Source organism: Trichosurus vulpecula, chromosome 5 (genome assembly GCF_011100635.1).
Source record: "Trichosurus vulpecula isolate mTriVul1 chromosome 5, mTriVul1.pri, whole genome shotgun sequence".
Classification (NCBI taxonomy): Eukaryota; Metazoa; Chordata; class Mammalia; order Diprotodontia; family Phalangeridae; genus Trichosurus; species Trichosurus vulpecula.
Window position 1 is genome coordinate 47,434,263 of NC_050577.1, and position 17,928 is coordinate 47,452,190.

General features: G+C 41.1%; 1 protein-coding gene and 1 pseudogene across 1 annotated transcript; both read left to right on the forward strand.

Annotated features, from left to right (window-relative positions):
* Positions 1 to 1,059: 1,059 nt before the first annotated feature.
* LOC118850873 (ubiquitin-like protein 5) lies at positions 1,060 to 4,198 on the forward strand. Its single transcript, XM_036760511.1, has 2 exons — positions 1,060 to 1,087; positions 3,963 to 4,198. The coding sequence occupies exons 1-2, from the start codon at positions 1,060 to 1,062 to the stop codon at positions 4,196 to 4,198; spliced, it is 264 nt and encodes an 87-aa protein (XP_036616406.1).
* Positions 4,199 to 6,783: 2,585 nt separating this feature from the next.
* On the forward strand, positions 6,784 to 7,789 carry LOC118852433 (annotated as a pseudogene).
* The last annotated feature ends 10,139 nt before the right edge of the window (positions 7,790 to 17,928 follow it).

Below are 17,928 nucleotides of genomic sequence, written 5' to 3' on the forward strand. Positions count from 1 at the left end.
CAGTCATAGAGTAAGGATAGAGACTGAACCTGTGATTTCACTAATACAGAAAACTCCATGCCAAGAAAGTTCCTTCTACCAATGCAGGTCAGAATCTTCTCCACAAATTATAATCTCAAAGAGTTGTCTAGGTCACTGAGCAATCAGTTCACAAGTATTTATAAGGTGCTGGTATAGATAAGAAATGGGACTTGAACCCTGATCCCTCCTGCTCCAAAACCCTCTCTTTCCATTAGGCCACACTGCCTATAGAAGAGACTGAAGCTAATTGGGCAATTTCCCCATCTGTACAATGAAGGGGTGGGACAAAATATCCTCTAACAACTCTTTTTTTTATTAAGTAAAATGATAGTGTTTATTTTAGTTTCTGTTAGTGCAGAGGCCACAATTTAGGTATCCATGAATTTCTTTTATATTTTGACAACTGTATTCATATATAATTGGTTTCCTTCATAACCATATATTTTATTTGTTTAAAAGCATCATTCTGGGAAGGGGTCCACAGGTTTTGTCAGAATGCAGAGGGTGTTCATGACACATAGTTAAGAACCTCTGGTATACAGTTTTCAAAGGAATCTCTAAAATGGAGCTTTCTCTATACTAGACCTTATGACAATTATTTCTCCAGTAATAAGCAGTCATGTGACTACCATTTTTATATTATCATTATATGGTTATGTGACTAATTATTAATTATCAATTGCTTACTAGCCTAAGGATTTCTTACCAGATATTACAAGTCTATAAGCTTTACTGGGCTGATACAGATGAAATTAACTCACTTGCTCCAAAGAATCGGCAGTTTATGTGTTTTTGTTTTTTATGCTAAAACCAAGCTGCTTACAGGAACTGCTGCTTTTCCGTGTTTGATGCATTTTTTTTTTTTGCTCATTTGGGATTCTTGTCCAACTTCCTCTTCAACTGTCATTACTCTGCTGTTCTCCTTCAGTGACTTGATACAAGTGGTTAGCACCTCCATCAGCACAGGCTTTTAGAAGAGCTTTGCTCCACAGATGATGAAAATTCCATCCAAAGGTTAATTAAGGATCAATACGAAATATGTCAAGGGAAGTAACATTCCAGCGGGGTAAGAATATACTCCATATCAGATTATTGGCTTCTGCACAGCTGCTCCAAGAGGCACCCCCTACCCCAACTCTTGAAATCCATGATCCAAACATCCATAGCGCTTTTGTACACAGGTGATTAATACATGTTTATTCAATTGAATTGAGTTAAATTTGCCTAGTTAAGGAATCTATAAGAGCTCAAAGTACAACCTTAGACCCTTTAATTCCTGTGATAGAACCCATTAAGATGGGGGGGCATTAGTTAACCCCCAAAATATATTATTTCATTTGCACACCAAATCAAATTAACCACACCCTAAACAAAAGGATAGGAAGGCCCTTGCTATAATGAGAGTCTTTCAGGCCACAAGACCCAAGATGCTGAAGAGCTTACAGGGTACATACTCTCAGGTTTCTGAAGCCCTGGTTATAGGGCAGACTTCAATTTTAAGGCAAAGGAATTCAGACTTGCAGTTAGCACTCAGACTCCTGAGGCCCCGATGGGGAATGACAGGATATAAGCTATCCTGGCAGATGAAGAAACCGAGGCTCATGGAAGTTAGATAATTTGCTCATGGTCATGCAGGCAGACATGGGATTTAAAATCATCCTTGGAATTAGAGGCCCAGAGATAGCTTATTCTAGTGTAACACATGGGCCCACGCCTTCTACCCCACCCCACCCCCACTCAGCAACCCCACCCCAGCCTATGACCTATTCAGTGACATTGTATTCTCACCTAATCAAAGCCTGCCTTCAGGAAGCTGAAGTCTCTCCAGAGCTAATTAGGAGGAAACTGGAATCAGAATCTCTGAATTGAAACCCCAATAAATGAAGCACTGTTCCCCTTTAAAGATCCCAACTAAAGGTAATTGATTCTGCCTCTCCTCAAAGGTGTCCAATGAGAATGGTCCTTCTCTCCAGTCTTTAGAGGCTGCCCACTCCACTTTGGGAACAACCCTCATCTGAAGAGTTGCTCGTCCAATCACAGTAGCACTTCTGAGTTCTAATCCTGTTTCCTCTCACTGTACACAGCTATATGTTGGGAGGAGCTCTAGCTGGAGTAAAGGCTATGGTCTTTATTTTCTTCCAGCTAATGCCTAAATTCAGTCCTTAGCTAGTCATCTTAGAGATTGTATACTTTTGTCTCTAAGTTTTTTCCCTACTTACCACAGGTGGGGATAGTGCCTATAGAAAAGGGGATTTACATGTTTCCCTCAGTAGGTTCTCTGGGGCCAGCCTCCACTGCACAGTCTGTAGGCCAAGGAGAAACCAACAGCCAAAGGTCTAAAGTAAATAGTTATATGCATGGGGGTGGGGGGATGGGGGATGATCAGGGAAAAGAAGAGGGCAGACCAGCAACCCTTTGACTAATTAATTAGCAGGGTGATCCAGACAGGAGGGGTGAGAAGGGGCTGTGGTGGGTTTGTTTCTTTGTTCAGTGAGCCCAACAATGTTGAGTGGGATGGTGAAGCCCTCTCACGGAATCTGGGTCTCAGCCTTTCTGTGAATTGAGTGGGATAAATGGAGGTGGGGACTTTTCACATGGCTCAAGGCTTCTGATTGACAGCTGGGCCTAAGTTTCGAGTTACTAAAAATCACCTGAACTGTGTCCTTGCCAAATAAGGATAAAAGTGTTTTTAAGAGTTTGGCATTGGCTAAATTGTACCTGGGGTAGTAGATTTCTGCATTTAAATTGTGAGCCTGAACTCCACCAATGAGAGTAAAGGTCAGTGGTGGGGTGGGGGTTGTTTGCATTAGGGTATAAAGCTAAGTTCTGCCCTCTGGGCTCCACCTCTCTCAACTGATTGTCTTTCGGTTTGGTTCTGAGACCACCCTTTCCCACAGGATCATGATAAAATTCCTTTTCTAAGTTATACTTGAGAAGCCTCTGAGTTTTAATTTTAGATTTAGTTGCTGTCCCACACAATGTGAAGAGGAGGATTGGGGTGGGAGCAGTGCTGCCAAAGGTTCTGTCTGTGGAGCTTCATCTCCTTCCTCCCTCCCCCCTCCCATGCCCCAAACCCAAGCACCAGATGGGACAGACTCCAAGGCCAATGGTGCTGCTACTACTGGCCAGATCAGACCAAGCCAGAGGACCCCTCTCCCCCATGACCGCAGACTTACCAGCTCTGCCTGATTGGTATCTATAAGTCATCATCCTAAGCCAGACCAAGCCAGAGGACCCCTCTCCCCCATGACCGCAGACTTACCAGCTCTGCCTGATTGGTATCTATAAGTCATCATCCTAAGCCAAAGAAAGGAAACCAAATGGATTCTGGGAAATTAAAGAAAAGTCAGTAATGGGCAGGGAAAGGAGGTAGTCTGCAGTAACCAGAGGCAGCCTTAGGAAGATCATTTAAAAGAGAGGAAAGTTCCTAGTTTAGGGAAAGTCTTCCTCTAGGTGCCACATGCTGGAGATTGGCTGTTTTGGCTTTCTGACCATCTCCTTCAAAGTCAGGTCTTGTCAGAATATGAGAGCACAGCCTGGATTGCCAGGGCTGGAGGAGACAGCAGGACATCTGCTCCAATCCCTCATTGTTTGGGGAAAGGAGGAAGTTTGGAAGGAAATAGTTGATTGTTAAGTGTAGGCTCTTGGAGAGTGCTGCCAGTCTCCCAAGGATTGACAAGACCATGTGCATCTGGATTATTTAACACTGCAATTCTCAAGTATCTTGGAAGCTCCTGATACTTAGAGCCAGCATTTTGAAGTGGGGGGGGGGAAGGCGGGCGGGGTGCAGTGTTCACAGGTTCAATTTTCACAATAGAGCGGCTTCCGGGTTTTGCACTTCCCCGGTTTCCGGTTTCTGGCTCCCATAAAGGGCAGCCGCAGCCAAGCAATGCCAGTGTGTGTTGGCAGTGAAGCTGGAGCTGCAGCTGCTGGTGGCTGAGGGCATCCCGGTACCATAATCGAGGTTGTGTGCAACGATCGACTAGGCAAGAAGGTCCGTGTGAAGTGCAACCCCGAAGACTCCATAGGGGACCTGAAGAAACTGATCGCGGCCCAGACGGGCACCTGCTGGAACAAGATCGTCCTGAAGAAATGGTACACGGTCTTCAAGGACCACGTGACCCTGGCAGACTATGAGATCCACGACGGGATGAACCTGGAGCTCCATTATGGATAGAGGGCAAGGGGCCCAGCCCGGAGCCCAAATAATCACCTCCTCTGGTTTTGTTTTTTGTTTTTTGTTTTTTTTTTAAATAAAGAAGTAATAAAATACATTTAAGAAAGAATAAGCCTAAAAATAAAGTGCAGGAATTGGACTATATCATTTCTAATGTTTCTTCGTGCTCTAGATCAATGAAAAAACTTTTGTACACAAGAAGATTATCACAATGATCTGGACTCGTGTTCAGCCCAGAGCCCTGGACAAGCTTGGGGCCCCTGGGAATAGGGTAGAACAGAGATGGTTGGGCTGAGGCCAGTCTTGAGAAAACGATGAGGTAGAAGAGACAGGGATAAATGGTTCTAACCACATTCCAAAGTCAACCATAAATGACATTTGCATCCTTCCTTATCTTACCACTATCTTCCTCTTTACACTTTGACTCCTCCAATTGACTCAAATCTGTGTCTTGAATGATGTTATATGAACAGCACTGAGGTGTCACTCTGGGACGGGGAGAGACAAACTTATTCTTTCAAAGTGGCTTTAAGCAGTCAGAGTCTCTTTCCGCAGTGTATAAGTTGCCCCCAATTCTCAGGTACTGTGGTATAGTGGGTTTGGGCAGTCAGAGTCTCTTTCCAGAGTGTATAAGTTCCCCCCAGTTCTAAGGTGCTGTCCCTTTTACTGCCTTCTGTAAAGTGATTTCAAGTCCTTCCCCCTCCTCGCTGCCAAATAATCCAACTGTACTTCTTGGAGCCAGTAGTGCTCTTTGCTCATCCACTACTCCCTGAGAGAGCTGGGATGAGAGTCATCCTTGCATCTCTCAGAGCTCGAGCCTCAGGGCCACTCCACAGATGCTGGGGAGTGAAATCTTTAAGCAGTCCCATAGCTCACTGCCATCAGGGAGATCCCCTGGAATCTATCCTGGTTGGCCTGGCATAAGTATTTGTCAAAATAGCCCTACTCTGTAAATGGATTGGAAGGAGAGAGAGTTTGTTCAGATATTGCAATGAACATTTTTTTTTTTCTGCACAAGAGGAGGGTCAGTAAGGTAAACTATTCTTATGAAGATTGCACTAGTTCTTATCACATAGTTATACAAGATGTCCCAAAAAATTTAATGCTGTTTTAAGCTATTAGACTAAGACTTTTGGGACATGCTATACATTTTAAATGCTTTCACATGGATAAGTATAGGATATGGACTCTGACTTCACAGGTATAGAGAACTCCCAACTTATCTGAAACTGATAGTTACAGAGACTTGCCTAGAGCTCTGAAGGGTTAAGTGAGTTGCCTAGGGTCACATGGTCAATATATGTCAGAACCAGGAGCAACCCATATGAAGAATGCACCCACCATCTTTATCACCACCACCACCATCAATTGCCAGCAATGAGCAAAAATTCCAGGAACCCTGGATAAGTACATCATTCCTCGAATCCTAGCCCTACTTCTATCCAATCCCCTGCAGCCATCATCTAGGACAGCAGTTCCTGTGGCCAATGGGCCTACCATCCCCACCAACTACTAACCAACTGCCACCCACAGGCCAGCCAAGCAAACCTAGGTAAAGTGGCAAGGCACCATAAAGGAGAGAGACAGGAGGCATCATGTGATGGGCAAGTCAAATCACTGCCACTACATCCCCTCAGACTCAAATGTAGATAGCCCAGGATCCTAAGCCCAACAGCCTAGGAATAGGCTGTTTCCAGTGATAGCCCTGTTTCTAGCCCAGTCCTCACAGCCAACATGCAGGGAATCAGTTGTTGTAGAGATGGGACCTGGCAACTACTTCTACAGCCTCTGCTCGATCAATACCTGGAAAAAAAAGTTCTTGCTGCCAAAGTCCTTGGCATTGCCAAATGGTTTAACATTAGATAAGTTATGGTTTTTATTAATGGGGAAAACATATTAAAGGAAATGAATTTCCATTTCCTTTGCCCACTAAAGACCAAGAAGTTTTCTGTATGACTTGCCTCTGAGTGGGCAAGAAGGGAGGAGACCAAGAAATACCTCCTGCCAAACATTAGGTTTAAGTGACTTGCTTGGGGTCACAGATCCAGTATGCTTCAAGGGTAAGACTTGAACCTAGGTCTTCCTGACTTTAAGGTTAACTTTCTAACCACTATGCCACACTAACTCTAAAAGATCAATCAGATAAAAAAAATGTTATCAGGAGTGGGTTTTGGACCAAGACCTAGCCTAGAAATGTTCTGTATGAAGTTTTGGTGATTTAAGTTGCTTGGCATGGCATCATAAGCTACTAGGGTTTACCAGTGCTGGGAGCTATACCTAAAGACTCCAGATGTGGATGTAAAGAGATTAGAGTCAGGTTGAGAGGTACTTGATGTAAGGTATTAAACAGGAGAAACCAAATGCTGCAGAACACTGAGAGGGAAATGGAGATGGAGGAGAGGAACCAACCTTTGATAGTGGTTCCTCTTTTAGCTAAATCTAGCTTGTAGCAAACATACCCATACTGTGGAATTATATTTCATTGGAAGCTGAGAACTAGTATGACAGTTCAAGTTAGGAAAGGGAGGATTAAAGATCTACAGACTGCCTTGGAGAACTAAGATTATGTGAAATCAGGAGCTCGGATGGATTACACCCTGGGGCCAAATGGGCCCATGACCACAGAAGACTATTACCCAGACTTGGAAGGTTAGCCCCTGCCACACTGCATTCACCCAGAAGTTCAGCTCTCTGCTCCTTGTCTTACTCTACTGCCTTCTCTTTGTCTTTGGGCTGATGGGGAATGTCCTGGTCATTCTGGTTCTGGTAGCCTGTAAGAAGCTGAGAAGTATGACTGACGTGTACCTGCTGAACCTGGCCATCTCTGACCTGCTCTTCGTCTTCTCTTTCCCCTTTCTGACACATTACACTCTGGACCAGTGGGTCTTTGGGAACACCATGTGTAAGGTCATCTCTGGAGTTTATTACATTGGCTTCTTTAGCAGCATCTTTTTCACCACCATAATGAGCAAGAACAGATACCTGGTCATCATCCCTGCAGTCTATGCCTTGAAGATGAGGATGACCAGGACAGGCATGGCTGTCAGTCATATTTGGTTGGTAGCCATTTTAGCTTCTGTCCCTTTGCTGGTGTTTTACCAAATATCTTCAGAGGAGAGTACCCTTCTGTGATGACAGAACTATTGAGTGGAAACTCATCACCCACTTTGAAATCAACATCCTGGCCCTTATCATCCCACTCAGCATTCTTGTTTACTCTTATGCCAACATCCTGAGGCACCTGAAGAAGTGTCAGAACCACCACAAGATCAAGGCCATCAGGCTAGTCCTCATCGTAGTGGTGGTATTTTTCTTCTTCTGGGTTCCCTTTAACATGATGCTCTTCCTGAATTCCCTCCACAACCTGCATATCCTGGATGGGTGTGACTTGCATCAGAAAATCACCCAGGCCACCCAGATAACTGAGATCATCTCCTTCACTCACTGCTGTGTCAATTTATGCTTTTGTGTGGGAGAAGTTCAAGAACTACCTCTCTGAAATCCTTCAGAAATCCAAACAAAGAACATATGGATCGAACATTTGGGCATCCATTCTCTTCATGTTCCTTCAGCACCGACTCTATCTTGTGAAACATTGTGACTTTGTGTTTGTTCCTACCTCTTTCCTTCAAGAGATACAAAGTGTTTGTATGAGATTTTGGTATTGGAGGGAGTAAAGAGCATGAGGGAATTTTGGTTATGAAGAAAGACATATGGCAGACATTCGATTTTTCCCTTTGAAAGTTTTCCTAAGGGTTTTAATAGACTGCAGATTCAATCGATATGAGTCAACAGTGAGATATCACAACCAAGAAAGCCAATGTGACCTTTGGCTGCATGAAGTGAGGCACAGTATCAAGGACTAAGGAGATGAAAGTCCCGCTCTTCTCTCTCTGCCTTGCTGGACAACATGTGGAGTATTATATTTAGTGATAGGCACCACTTTTTAAGAAGGACCCTCATAAGATGGACAGCATACAGGAAGTGGGGGGTAAGGAGGGGAATAAGCATTTATATTGTACCTACCACGTTCCAGGCACTGTGCTAAATACTTTTACAATATAAAATCTCATTTGATCCTTAACACACACCTGTGAGGTAGAAGCTATCATTATTCCCATTTTGCTGTCCGGGAAACTGAGGCAAATGGAATTAAGTGATTTGTCCAGGGTCACACAGCTAGTGTCTGAGGCCAAATTTGAACTCAGGAAGATAAGTCTTCCTGACTCCAGGCCTAGAAGTCTATCCACTGCATCACCTAGCCATTTCTTCCTCCAGCTCATCTTACAGATTAGGAACTGAGGCAAACAGGGGTTAAATGATTTGCCTAGGGTCACAAAGCTAATAAATGTCTGAGGCTGGATTTGATCTCTGGTCTTCCTGACCCCAGGTCTGGCACTCTACTGCAACCCCACCTACCTCTGCAGGAAAGGACCAGCAGGGTAAAGAGACTGAAGACCATGTCATATGAGAAGTAGTTTGTCCCTCCCCCTCCCAAAGTGACATCTCAGTTCTGTTCGTATCACCTCATTCAAGAAACAGATTTGTATCTCTGTATTTCCCATAATGAGTCAGTTATGAATTGGAGGTATGAAAGTATATAGAGGAAAATGTTGGTAAGATAAAGAAGGACACAAATGTCATTTATGGTTAACTTTGGAATGTAGTTAGATTCATTTGTCCTTATCTCTTCTACTCTTTCTTTCCCCCAAGACTGGCCTCAACCCAACCATCTCCATTCTACCCTATTCCCAGCAGCCTGTCCAGGGGTCTGGGGTGATCAAGAGGCTAGATCACTGTGTATAATCTTCTTGTGGACAAGAGTTTTCATTGATCTAGAGCTTGAAGAGACATTAGGGATGATTTAGTCCAGTTCCTGCACTTTATTTATTTTTGAGTTTATTACTTTTTTTTTTCAATTAGCAAGTATCCATTGTCTTTCTCTTTCTTCCTATTTCCATTTTCCCTGAGAAAAGGAAAACAATACCCTTGTAGCAAATATGCATAGACAAGCAAAAACGAATTCTCACATTTCTCACATCCAAAAACTATGCCTCATTCTACCACTTGAGGCCATCATCTCTCTGTCAGGAGTGGGTAGCATGCTTCCTCATCAGTCACCTGGAATCTTGGTTAGTCATTGTATGGATCAGAGTTCCTAAGTCTTTCAAAATCGCTTGTCTTGATAATGCTACTTCTATCATATAAATTATTCTTCTCTTCAGCTCACTTCATTGTAAATCAGTTCATATGACTCTTCTCATGCTCCTCTTAAACCACCTCTTTCATTTCTTATGAAACGATAGCATTCCATTCCATTCATCTACTAGAATCAGTCCAATCCCCTCATTTTACAGGTAAAGAAACTCACCTGCAAAATGACTTCCCTCAGGTCACACAGATAGTTAAAAAAAAGTGGAACCGGAGTGGGAACTAGCATCCTCTGCCCCCAAAGCCAGTATTCCTTCCATTACAACACACTGCATAGAATATTCTGAATTTCTATTGAATACAAAATTTATGCTAGCTATAAGAAACGTGATTTTGTTAGGAACACAAGCTCATTCAATACTGAACTATGAAAAAAGGAGAGATCGATAGGGATATATTGAGAGTCAAAAGACCTGGGTTGGAATCTTGGCTCTTCAACTTGCTACCAGGCCTAGCCCTTTAAATCCCTGGACTTCAGTCTCCTCCTTTGTCAAATAAGAGCCTTGGACCCAAGGATCTTTAAGGTCCTTTCTTTTCAGCTCAGAATCTTTTGATCCTATGACTGTCCCCACAGGAGAAAGTGATAGTCTGCATTGTATCTAAGATCATTGTCATTATAAGATAAAATTGGTCAATTAAATCAGCAAATATGAGAGTGAAATAATGTGCCCAGGCAGGAGAAATAGGAGACAACAGCAGGAAGTTCTGTGAGAGATATGATGCTACTATCATTTCTGCCATCTTCTACAAGAACCTTAACTCTTCTGGTTGAAAAGCAAACAAGGAGTTGACATGTATTTCTGTGGTTTCACTAGCCTCCCCAAACCCCCCAGCCTCAGTGAAAGGCTAAGGATCTTACATGATGAAGCAGCTTCAATTTAGAAAGGACCCAAGAGCTAAGCTGCAACTAGGGAGAGGCCATCTGGACTTTGTCTTGTAGTCTTTTGGTGGCTAGAAATAATTGAGGCCAGTCCTTAATGAGAAAGAAGAATTAGTTAAAATTAGAAGCTACTCAAGTGTGTGCTTAGGTGATCATGCAAATTTGCCATCTTCATCACTACCACTATTGGCCTCCTCAGTCTTTAAGTACACCGAAGTCTTCCACCATGGGCCTCTGCGTTATGAAGCCTTTCCCCAACAGCAACTAAATTTACCTTGAAAAGTTGATTTAAGGACCTTCCAAGCTGTTTGCCCTAAGTGAGTATTACAGTTCTGTCCATGAGCAACTAATCTATCTATTGCCACTAGGGGACTGTAATAGGCAAAAATTGGGGGTGGGGTATGACATTTTTATGTCTAGGATGAAAGTAAGTTCACTAAATGGACTCCAGAGATCATTTTTATAAACAATGCAGGACCTCTGTAACCTTCAAATCAGCCAGATTCAGCAGCTAGATTGAGGGTCCCTACCTTGCTCTGTCTTTGGTTGACTAGACCACAGTGAACTGTTGCACTCTTTAAAAAACTCATCAGATCTACCAGTAAGACTATTAGTTGCCCCATGTTAAACCAGTTTATCTGGAATGAGAAGTCTGGCACTTACTGTGATTTTAAGAAAATCTTGAGTACAACCTTTCCTGTATTTCCATATTTATCAGATGGACAGGGAAAAGTCATGCTATGGAGGGTGGGAATGGAATAAGGACACCAAGAACAGTTTCTGCCTGATTGCAATGTCCAGCTTTATTAGAATGCAAAACTATTCTCCTTAACTCTTGTTCCATTTTTGTTCCTTTCTCTACACGTCTTCCTCCCTCTTTTCATCTCTCTCTCACTTTAAACCCCTCTCTCTCCTTTTCATTTCCCTCTCCATTTTCTTCCTTCTCCTCTCCCTCTTTTCCCCCAATTTTTTTCTCCTGCTATCTCTCACCCTTTTTCTCTCTCCTTACCCCTTTCTTTCCCTGCTCCTCTTATCCTCTTTCTTTCTGTCTCTTCATCTCATCTTGTTCTTTCCTCTTCTATTTCTCTTTCTTCCTCTCTGTTACTTTTCTTTCTCATTCTTTTCTCCCTCCTTCCTCCCTTGCCCCCCTCCATCTTTACCTTTTTCAGACCCCTCTGTTTCTTCTGCCAAAGGTACCTAGGGAATTGTTGGATAACTGACTTCACTTATAGGTTAGTAGGTGGCTGATCTTTGCTTTAAACAGTCACAAAATTATAGGTTCTGCAGTGAACTTTTTACAAATGAAAAACAACATCCTTAGTACACATCTTAGAATATGACCTTGTACCCTGTGGTCAAATATATCCTGTGTGGGAGAGATAGTTGTGGTTACATGGTAATTGAGCAGTAAGAAGAGATCAAGAGGAGAACTTGTGCTTGGACCACACCACTGAATTATTTGTGTTGTCATAAAGATCAGGTTACCAGATGTACTTTTCCACAACTGGAAAGATTAAATCTCTTCCTTGTTATAGGTTCTCTTTTATATTTTTAAACTTTTGGAGGGGAAAAAAACCTTTAGGATAAGTTCTCAACCTGAGGTCTATGATTCATTTCTTCAATATTTTGATAACTGTGTTTAAATAAAATTGGTTTCCTTGTAATCCTGTGTATTTTATCTCATGCATATAAACACAATTCTGAGAAGAGGTCCACAGGCTTCCTCAGACAATGACCAAGGGGTGCATGGCACAGAAAAAGTTAAGAACTCCTACTCTCAAGAGTTACGTTAGGGATTTTGGTCTCAATATTGTCAGATCAAGCCCAGGTTTTCTGACTCCCGATATGTTAATCAATAAACATTTATTAAGGTCCTACTATGTGTCAGAAACTGTGCTAAGTGCTCTGTGTGTGTGCGTGTGTGTGTGTGTGTGTGTGTGTGTGTGTGTGACAGAGAGAGAGAGAGAGAGAGTGTCTCTGCCTTCAAAGAACTCACAATCTAATATATCTCTATTGATTCCTCCTTATTTTCATAGTTCATTCTTAAAGTTACAAAGAATGGGCATATAATCCTAATACAAGTTATATTTCTTATATATGCACAACTTTTGGATTTCTCAATTCAGAATAGTCTATGTGCTGTGTGGTAACAGAGAGAACACTGGATCTGGTTCCCACTCTAGCTTCACTATTTTACTATCTTTGTAAGTTGAGGCAAGTGTGTTTAGAATGTTATTGTTTCATAAGAAATGATAAAAAGTTTTGTTTCAGAAGAACATGGAAAGAGTCATATGGACTGAATCAGAGTAAAGTGAGCAGAAGCAGAAGAGAAATTTATGTGATAGAAATAACATTGTATTTCTTTTAAATGAATATACTATCATATGCTACTACTTTGTATCATTATTTCTTTTTTAAAAAATTCATTCTCTCCTCTCCTATCCCTACTCCCTGAGATAGTAAGCAACTTGATATAGGTTATACATGTACAATCACATAAAACATTTCCATATTAGTCATCTTTTGCAAGAAAACTCAAAGGCAGAGACTGTCTCCTCTCTCTTTCTCTCATGCCCAGCACTTAACACAGTGCCTGACATGTAGCAGGCTCTTAGGAAGGAAGGAAGGAAGGAAGGAAGGAAGGAAGGAAGGAAGGAAGGAAGGGAGGGAGGAAAAAAGAAAGGAACAGAAGAGAAGGAAGGGAGGGAGGGGGAGAGAGAGAGAGAGAGAGAGAGAGAGAGAGAGAGAGAGAGAGAGAGAGAGAGAAAGAGAGAGAGAGAGAGAGAGAGATGGGAGTCTGCATTCAGACTCCATCAGTTCTTTCTCTGAAGGTAGATAACATTTTTCATCATGGGTTCTTTGGAATTGTCATAATTGTCATGGATCACTGTATTGTTGAGAATAGCTAAGTCATTCATGGTTGTTCATCATAAAATATTGCTATTGCTACGTACAATGTTCTCCTAGTTTTGCTCACTTCACTCTGCATAATTCATGTAAGTCTTCCAGGTTTTTCTGAAATCATGCTGCTCATAATTTCTTATAGCAATAATATTCCATTGCAATCATATACCACAACTAAAAAGGTGCTATAAATATTTTTATACAAATAGGTTCTTTTCCTTTTTGGAGATGTCTTTGTGATACTGGTTGTATTGCTGAATCAAAGGATATGTAAAGTTTTATAGTCCTTTGGGCACAGTTCTAAACTGTTCCCCAGAATGGTTAGATCAGTTCACAAGTCCATCAATATTGCATTAGTGTCCCAGTTTTCCCACATCTCCTCCAATATTTATCATTTTCCTTTTCTGTCATATTAGCCAATCTGATAGGCATGAGGTGGTACCTCAGAGTGGTTTTAATTTGCATTTCTCTAATCAATAGTGATTTAAGAGCATGTTCATATGACTATAGATGGCTTTAATCTCTTCATCTGAAGACTGCTTGTTCATATCTTTTAGCCATTTATCAATTAGGGAATATAATTCCTATAAATTTGACTCAGTTCTCTATATATTTGAGAAGTGAGGCCTTTATTAGAAATACTTGCTGTAAAAAAATTTTCTTCCCATCTTTCTGCTTTCCTTTTAATCTTGGTTGCATTGGTTTTGTTCATGCAAAACCTTTTTAATTTGATGTGATCAAAATTATCCATTTTGCATTTCATAATGTTCTCTAGCTCTTACTTCATCCTAAATTCTTCCTTTATCCATAGATCTGGCATGTAACCTATTCTATGCTCTCCTAATTTGATTATGGTATCACTGTTTATGTCTAGACCATGTACCTATTTTCACCTTATCTTGGAATAAAGTATACGATGTTGGTCTATACCTAGTTTCTTCTGCCATGCTGTTTTCCAGTTTTCCCAGCAGTTTTTGTCAAATAATGTTTTTGTCCCCCAAACTCAAATCTTTGGATTTATCAAACACTAAACTACTATGGTCATTTACTACAATGTATTTATGTACCTAATTTATTCCGCTGATCCACCACTCTTTCTTAGTCAGTACCACATTGTTTTTGATAATTGCAGTTTGAGATCTGATATGGCTAGGCTACCTTCTTTCACATTTTTTTTCATTGATTCCTTTGCTATTCTTGGTCTTTTGTTTTTTCAGATGAATTTTATTATTTTTTTCTAACTTTATAAAACAATTTTGGGGAGTTTGATTGGTATGGCACTAAATAAGTAGATTAACTTGGGTAGAATCATCATTTTTATTATATTGGCTCAGCCTATTCATGAGCAATTAATATTTTTCCAATTTTTTAGATCTTACTTTATTCGTGCAAGAAGCGTTTTGTAATTGTGTTCATATAGTTTCTGGGTTTGTCTTGGTAGGTAGATTTCCAAGTATTTTATATTATCTACAATTATTTTAAATGGAATTTCTCTTTCTATTTCTTGCTGCTGGACTTTGTTGGTAATATGTAGAAATGCTAAGGATTTGTGTGAGTTTATTTTGTGTCCTAAAGTTGTTAATTATTTCAAGTAGTTTTTCAGTTGGCTCTCTAGGTTCTCTAAGTATACCATTATATCATATGCAAAGAGTGATAGTTTTGTTTCCTCATTGCCTATCCTAATTCCTTCAATTTTCCCCCTTCTTATTGCTATAGATAGCATTTCTCATGCAACATTGAATAATAGTGGTGATAATGAGCATCCTTGCTTCACACCTTCAGGAGTTTCTGCCTCACTCCACTATCTTGGAACCAGAAGTCTCTAGAAGTAACATTGGTAAGTTAAATATTTTTGAAAGACTTAGGAACTGTGATTCTTGCAAAGACCAACCAAGATTCTAGGGGACTGATGAGGAAACGTGCTACGCACTCCTGACAAAGAGGTGATGCACTCCAGCTGTAGAATGAGACACATATTTCTGAATATTGCCAACGTGGGAATTTGTTTTGCTTATTTACTAGTTGTTGCACTTTTCAGTGTATATCTCATTAAATTAAGGTTTATAACAGGTTAGCTCTTGAGCAGTGAATTGCCTAGCCCGGGTATAATTTCCTGGTCAAAGTCCTATAAAGAACAGATATGATAGAGCAGAATTTCCTAACACAGCAGATTCTGCTAATGTAATAAAAAGAGAAGGACAGAAACTTGGAGCTCTGTGAGGTCTCAGGGCCTCAGAGATCACAAAGTCCACCCCTTTGAGTTCCAGTCTCTCCTCTGAGTTGGAGATCTGCATCTACAGCTCCTTTCAGGGCATTGCTCCCTGGATATCTCTCGCTGACACCTCAAACCAGACTTACCTAAAAACAGGCTTGCTCTCTTTTCTCTACACCTTCTCCTCCTTTTACCAGGCAGTCCTGCTCCCAAGTTCACAGCCTCAGGGTCGCTTTTGGCTCTTTGATCTAACTCAAGGCATCAGAAATGTGGAGCCCAGTCATAAACTGCTCATCAAACTCCCAAGTTCAGCCTGAATTGGATTAAAATGTGATTGATAAACGTTTAATAAAATTAAAATATAATACAACATTGATAATATTGATTTGTGGTTTTCTAAGTTAATATGCAACCTAGTGTTTCTATTCGAGTTTGACTCCATTGCTTAGATTATACAGACCTTTAACAAAAGTAAGGTGACCCAGAGTGGGAAATTTTTGTTGTGATTCAGTAGTTCAGTCATGTCTGACTCTTCATGATCCTGTGGACTGTAGCACACTAACACTGTCCATGGAGTTTTCTTGCCAAAGATGCTGGAGTGGTTTGCCATCTCCATCTCTAGTGGATTGAGGCAGACAGAGGTTAAGTGACTTGCCCAGGGTCACACAGCTAGTTAGCATCTGAGGCTGCATTTGAACTCAGGTCTTCTTGAAGTCCAGGCCCATCCTCTGTGCCACCTAGCTACCTCTAGATATGCATTTACATGTATAAAATATATGAGACTCAGCTTGGCATAGTAGATAAAAAGCTGGCATCGATCCTTACACTATAATTATGTAACCCTGGTTAAGTCACTTGATTGCTAAGAGGGGAATGATCTGTACTAGTAGGGGAAATTTTCTCTTCCAGGGTTCTCTACACTTAAGAAATCATAGGTATGTACACATACTCACAAACACCTATGTGCACATGTATATTCTTACATGTACATACATACATACACATACACACACACTTTCTATGCTATTAGAAGGACCCTGGAGAGGCATGGTTAGGCTGTAGTTTGGAAGAAGATCAGGGGTGCTTAGTGAACTGCAAGCTCAATGTATGTTAGCAAGGTGATGTAGTAGCTCTTAAAGATTAATTTGCTCTTGAGTTGATTTAGGAAGGATGTAACTTTCAGGAGAAGGGAGGTAGCAGTGTTTGTGCTTTGCTCTCATCAGACCTGGTCTAGAGGACTATTTTCCATTTTAGAGTCACATTGATAAGAAGAGGAGGGTTTTGAGATAGCTCCCTTCTTTCCTCTTCACGTTTGTTTTTCTGTCTCTTCACAATTTCATTCTCAAGAGTTCCTAATTCTTCCTGGTATGATGATGATAATAATAATGACAGGTATCTTCTTCTTTTTCTTCTTCTGTTCTTCTTCTTCTTTCCTTCTTCCTTCTTTTTCTTCCTTCTTTTTTCTTCTTCCTTTCTTCTTTTTTCTTCTTCTTCATTCTTTCTTTTTTCTTCCTTCTGTCTTCTTTCTTCCTCTTCCTCTTCCTCTTCTTCTTCCTCTTCCTCTTTTTCTTCTTCTTCTTCTTCTTCTTCTTCTTCTTCTTCTTCTTCTTCTTCTTCTTCTTCTTCTTCTTCTTCTCTTGCTTCTTCTTCTTCTCTTTCTTCTTCTTCTTCTTCTCCTTCTCCTTCTTCTCCTTCTCCTTCTCCTCCTCCTCCTTCTCCTCCTCCTCCTCCTCCTCCTCCTCCTCCTCCTCCTCCTCCTCCTTCTTCTTCTTCTTCTTCTTCTTCTTCTTCTTCTTCTTCTTCTTCTTCTTCTTCTTCTCCTTCTCCTTCTTCCTCTTCTGCTGCTGCTGCTACCATTGATATATAGGGCAGCTGAATGGCACAGTGGATGGAGCACCAGGCCAGTTCAAATCTGGCCTCAGACACTTATTAGCTTTGTGACCCTGGGCAAGTCACTTAATCCTGTTTATCTCAGTTTCCTCATCTGTAAAATGAGCTGGAGAAGGAAATGGCAAAGTACTCCAGTATCTCTGCCAAGAAAACCTTAAATGGGGTTATAAATTAGCATTGGATATGACTGAAACAACTCAACAACAATAAAAATGATATGACACTTAATATGTGCAGGACGCTGTGCCAAGCACTTTACAATTGTCACATTTGATCCTCACAACACTAGGAAATAGCTGCTATTTTTATCCTCATTTTACAAATGAGGAAACTGAGCGAACAAAAATTAAGTGACTTGCTTAGGGTCAAAGGGCTAGCAAGTATCTGAAGTCAGATTTGAACTCAGGTTTTCCTGACTTCAGGTGTGGCGCCACCTAGTAGAATTTTGGAACATGGGATCCTACCTCTCTCTCCTTTCTACAAAGCCTTTGAAATCTGCTTTCCTCAAATTTAGAGTGCATATCAGACTTGGCCTGGCTCAGCACCCCTTCTCTATCAGAAACCTCAAGAAAGATTGGTAACTTCCCCTAAGGTCTCTACTTCTCTATGTCACTAACTAACTAGCTCCTCTCT

What these genes read in the sequence shown, in the direction of transcription:
- LOC118850873 (XM_036760511.1), top strand. Translation starts at nt 1,060, where the DNA reads ATGTCAAGGGAAGTAACATTCCAGCGGG. An exon ending in GGAAGTAACATTCCAGCGGG is followed by an intron (nt 1,088 to 3,962) that starts GTAAGAATATAC and finishes CTGGTGGCTGAG; the next exon opens with GGCATCCCGGTACCATAATC.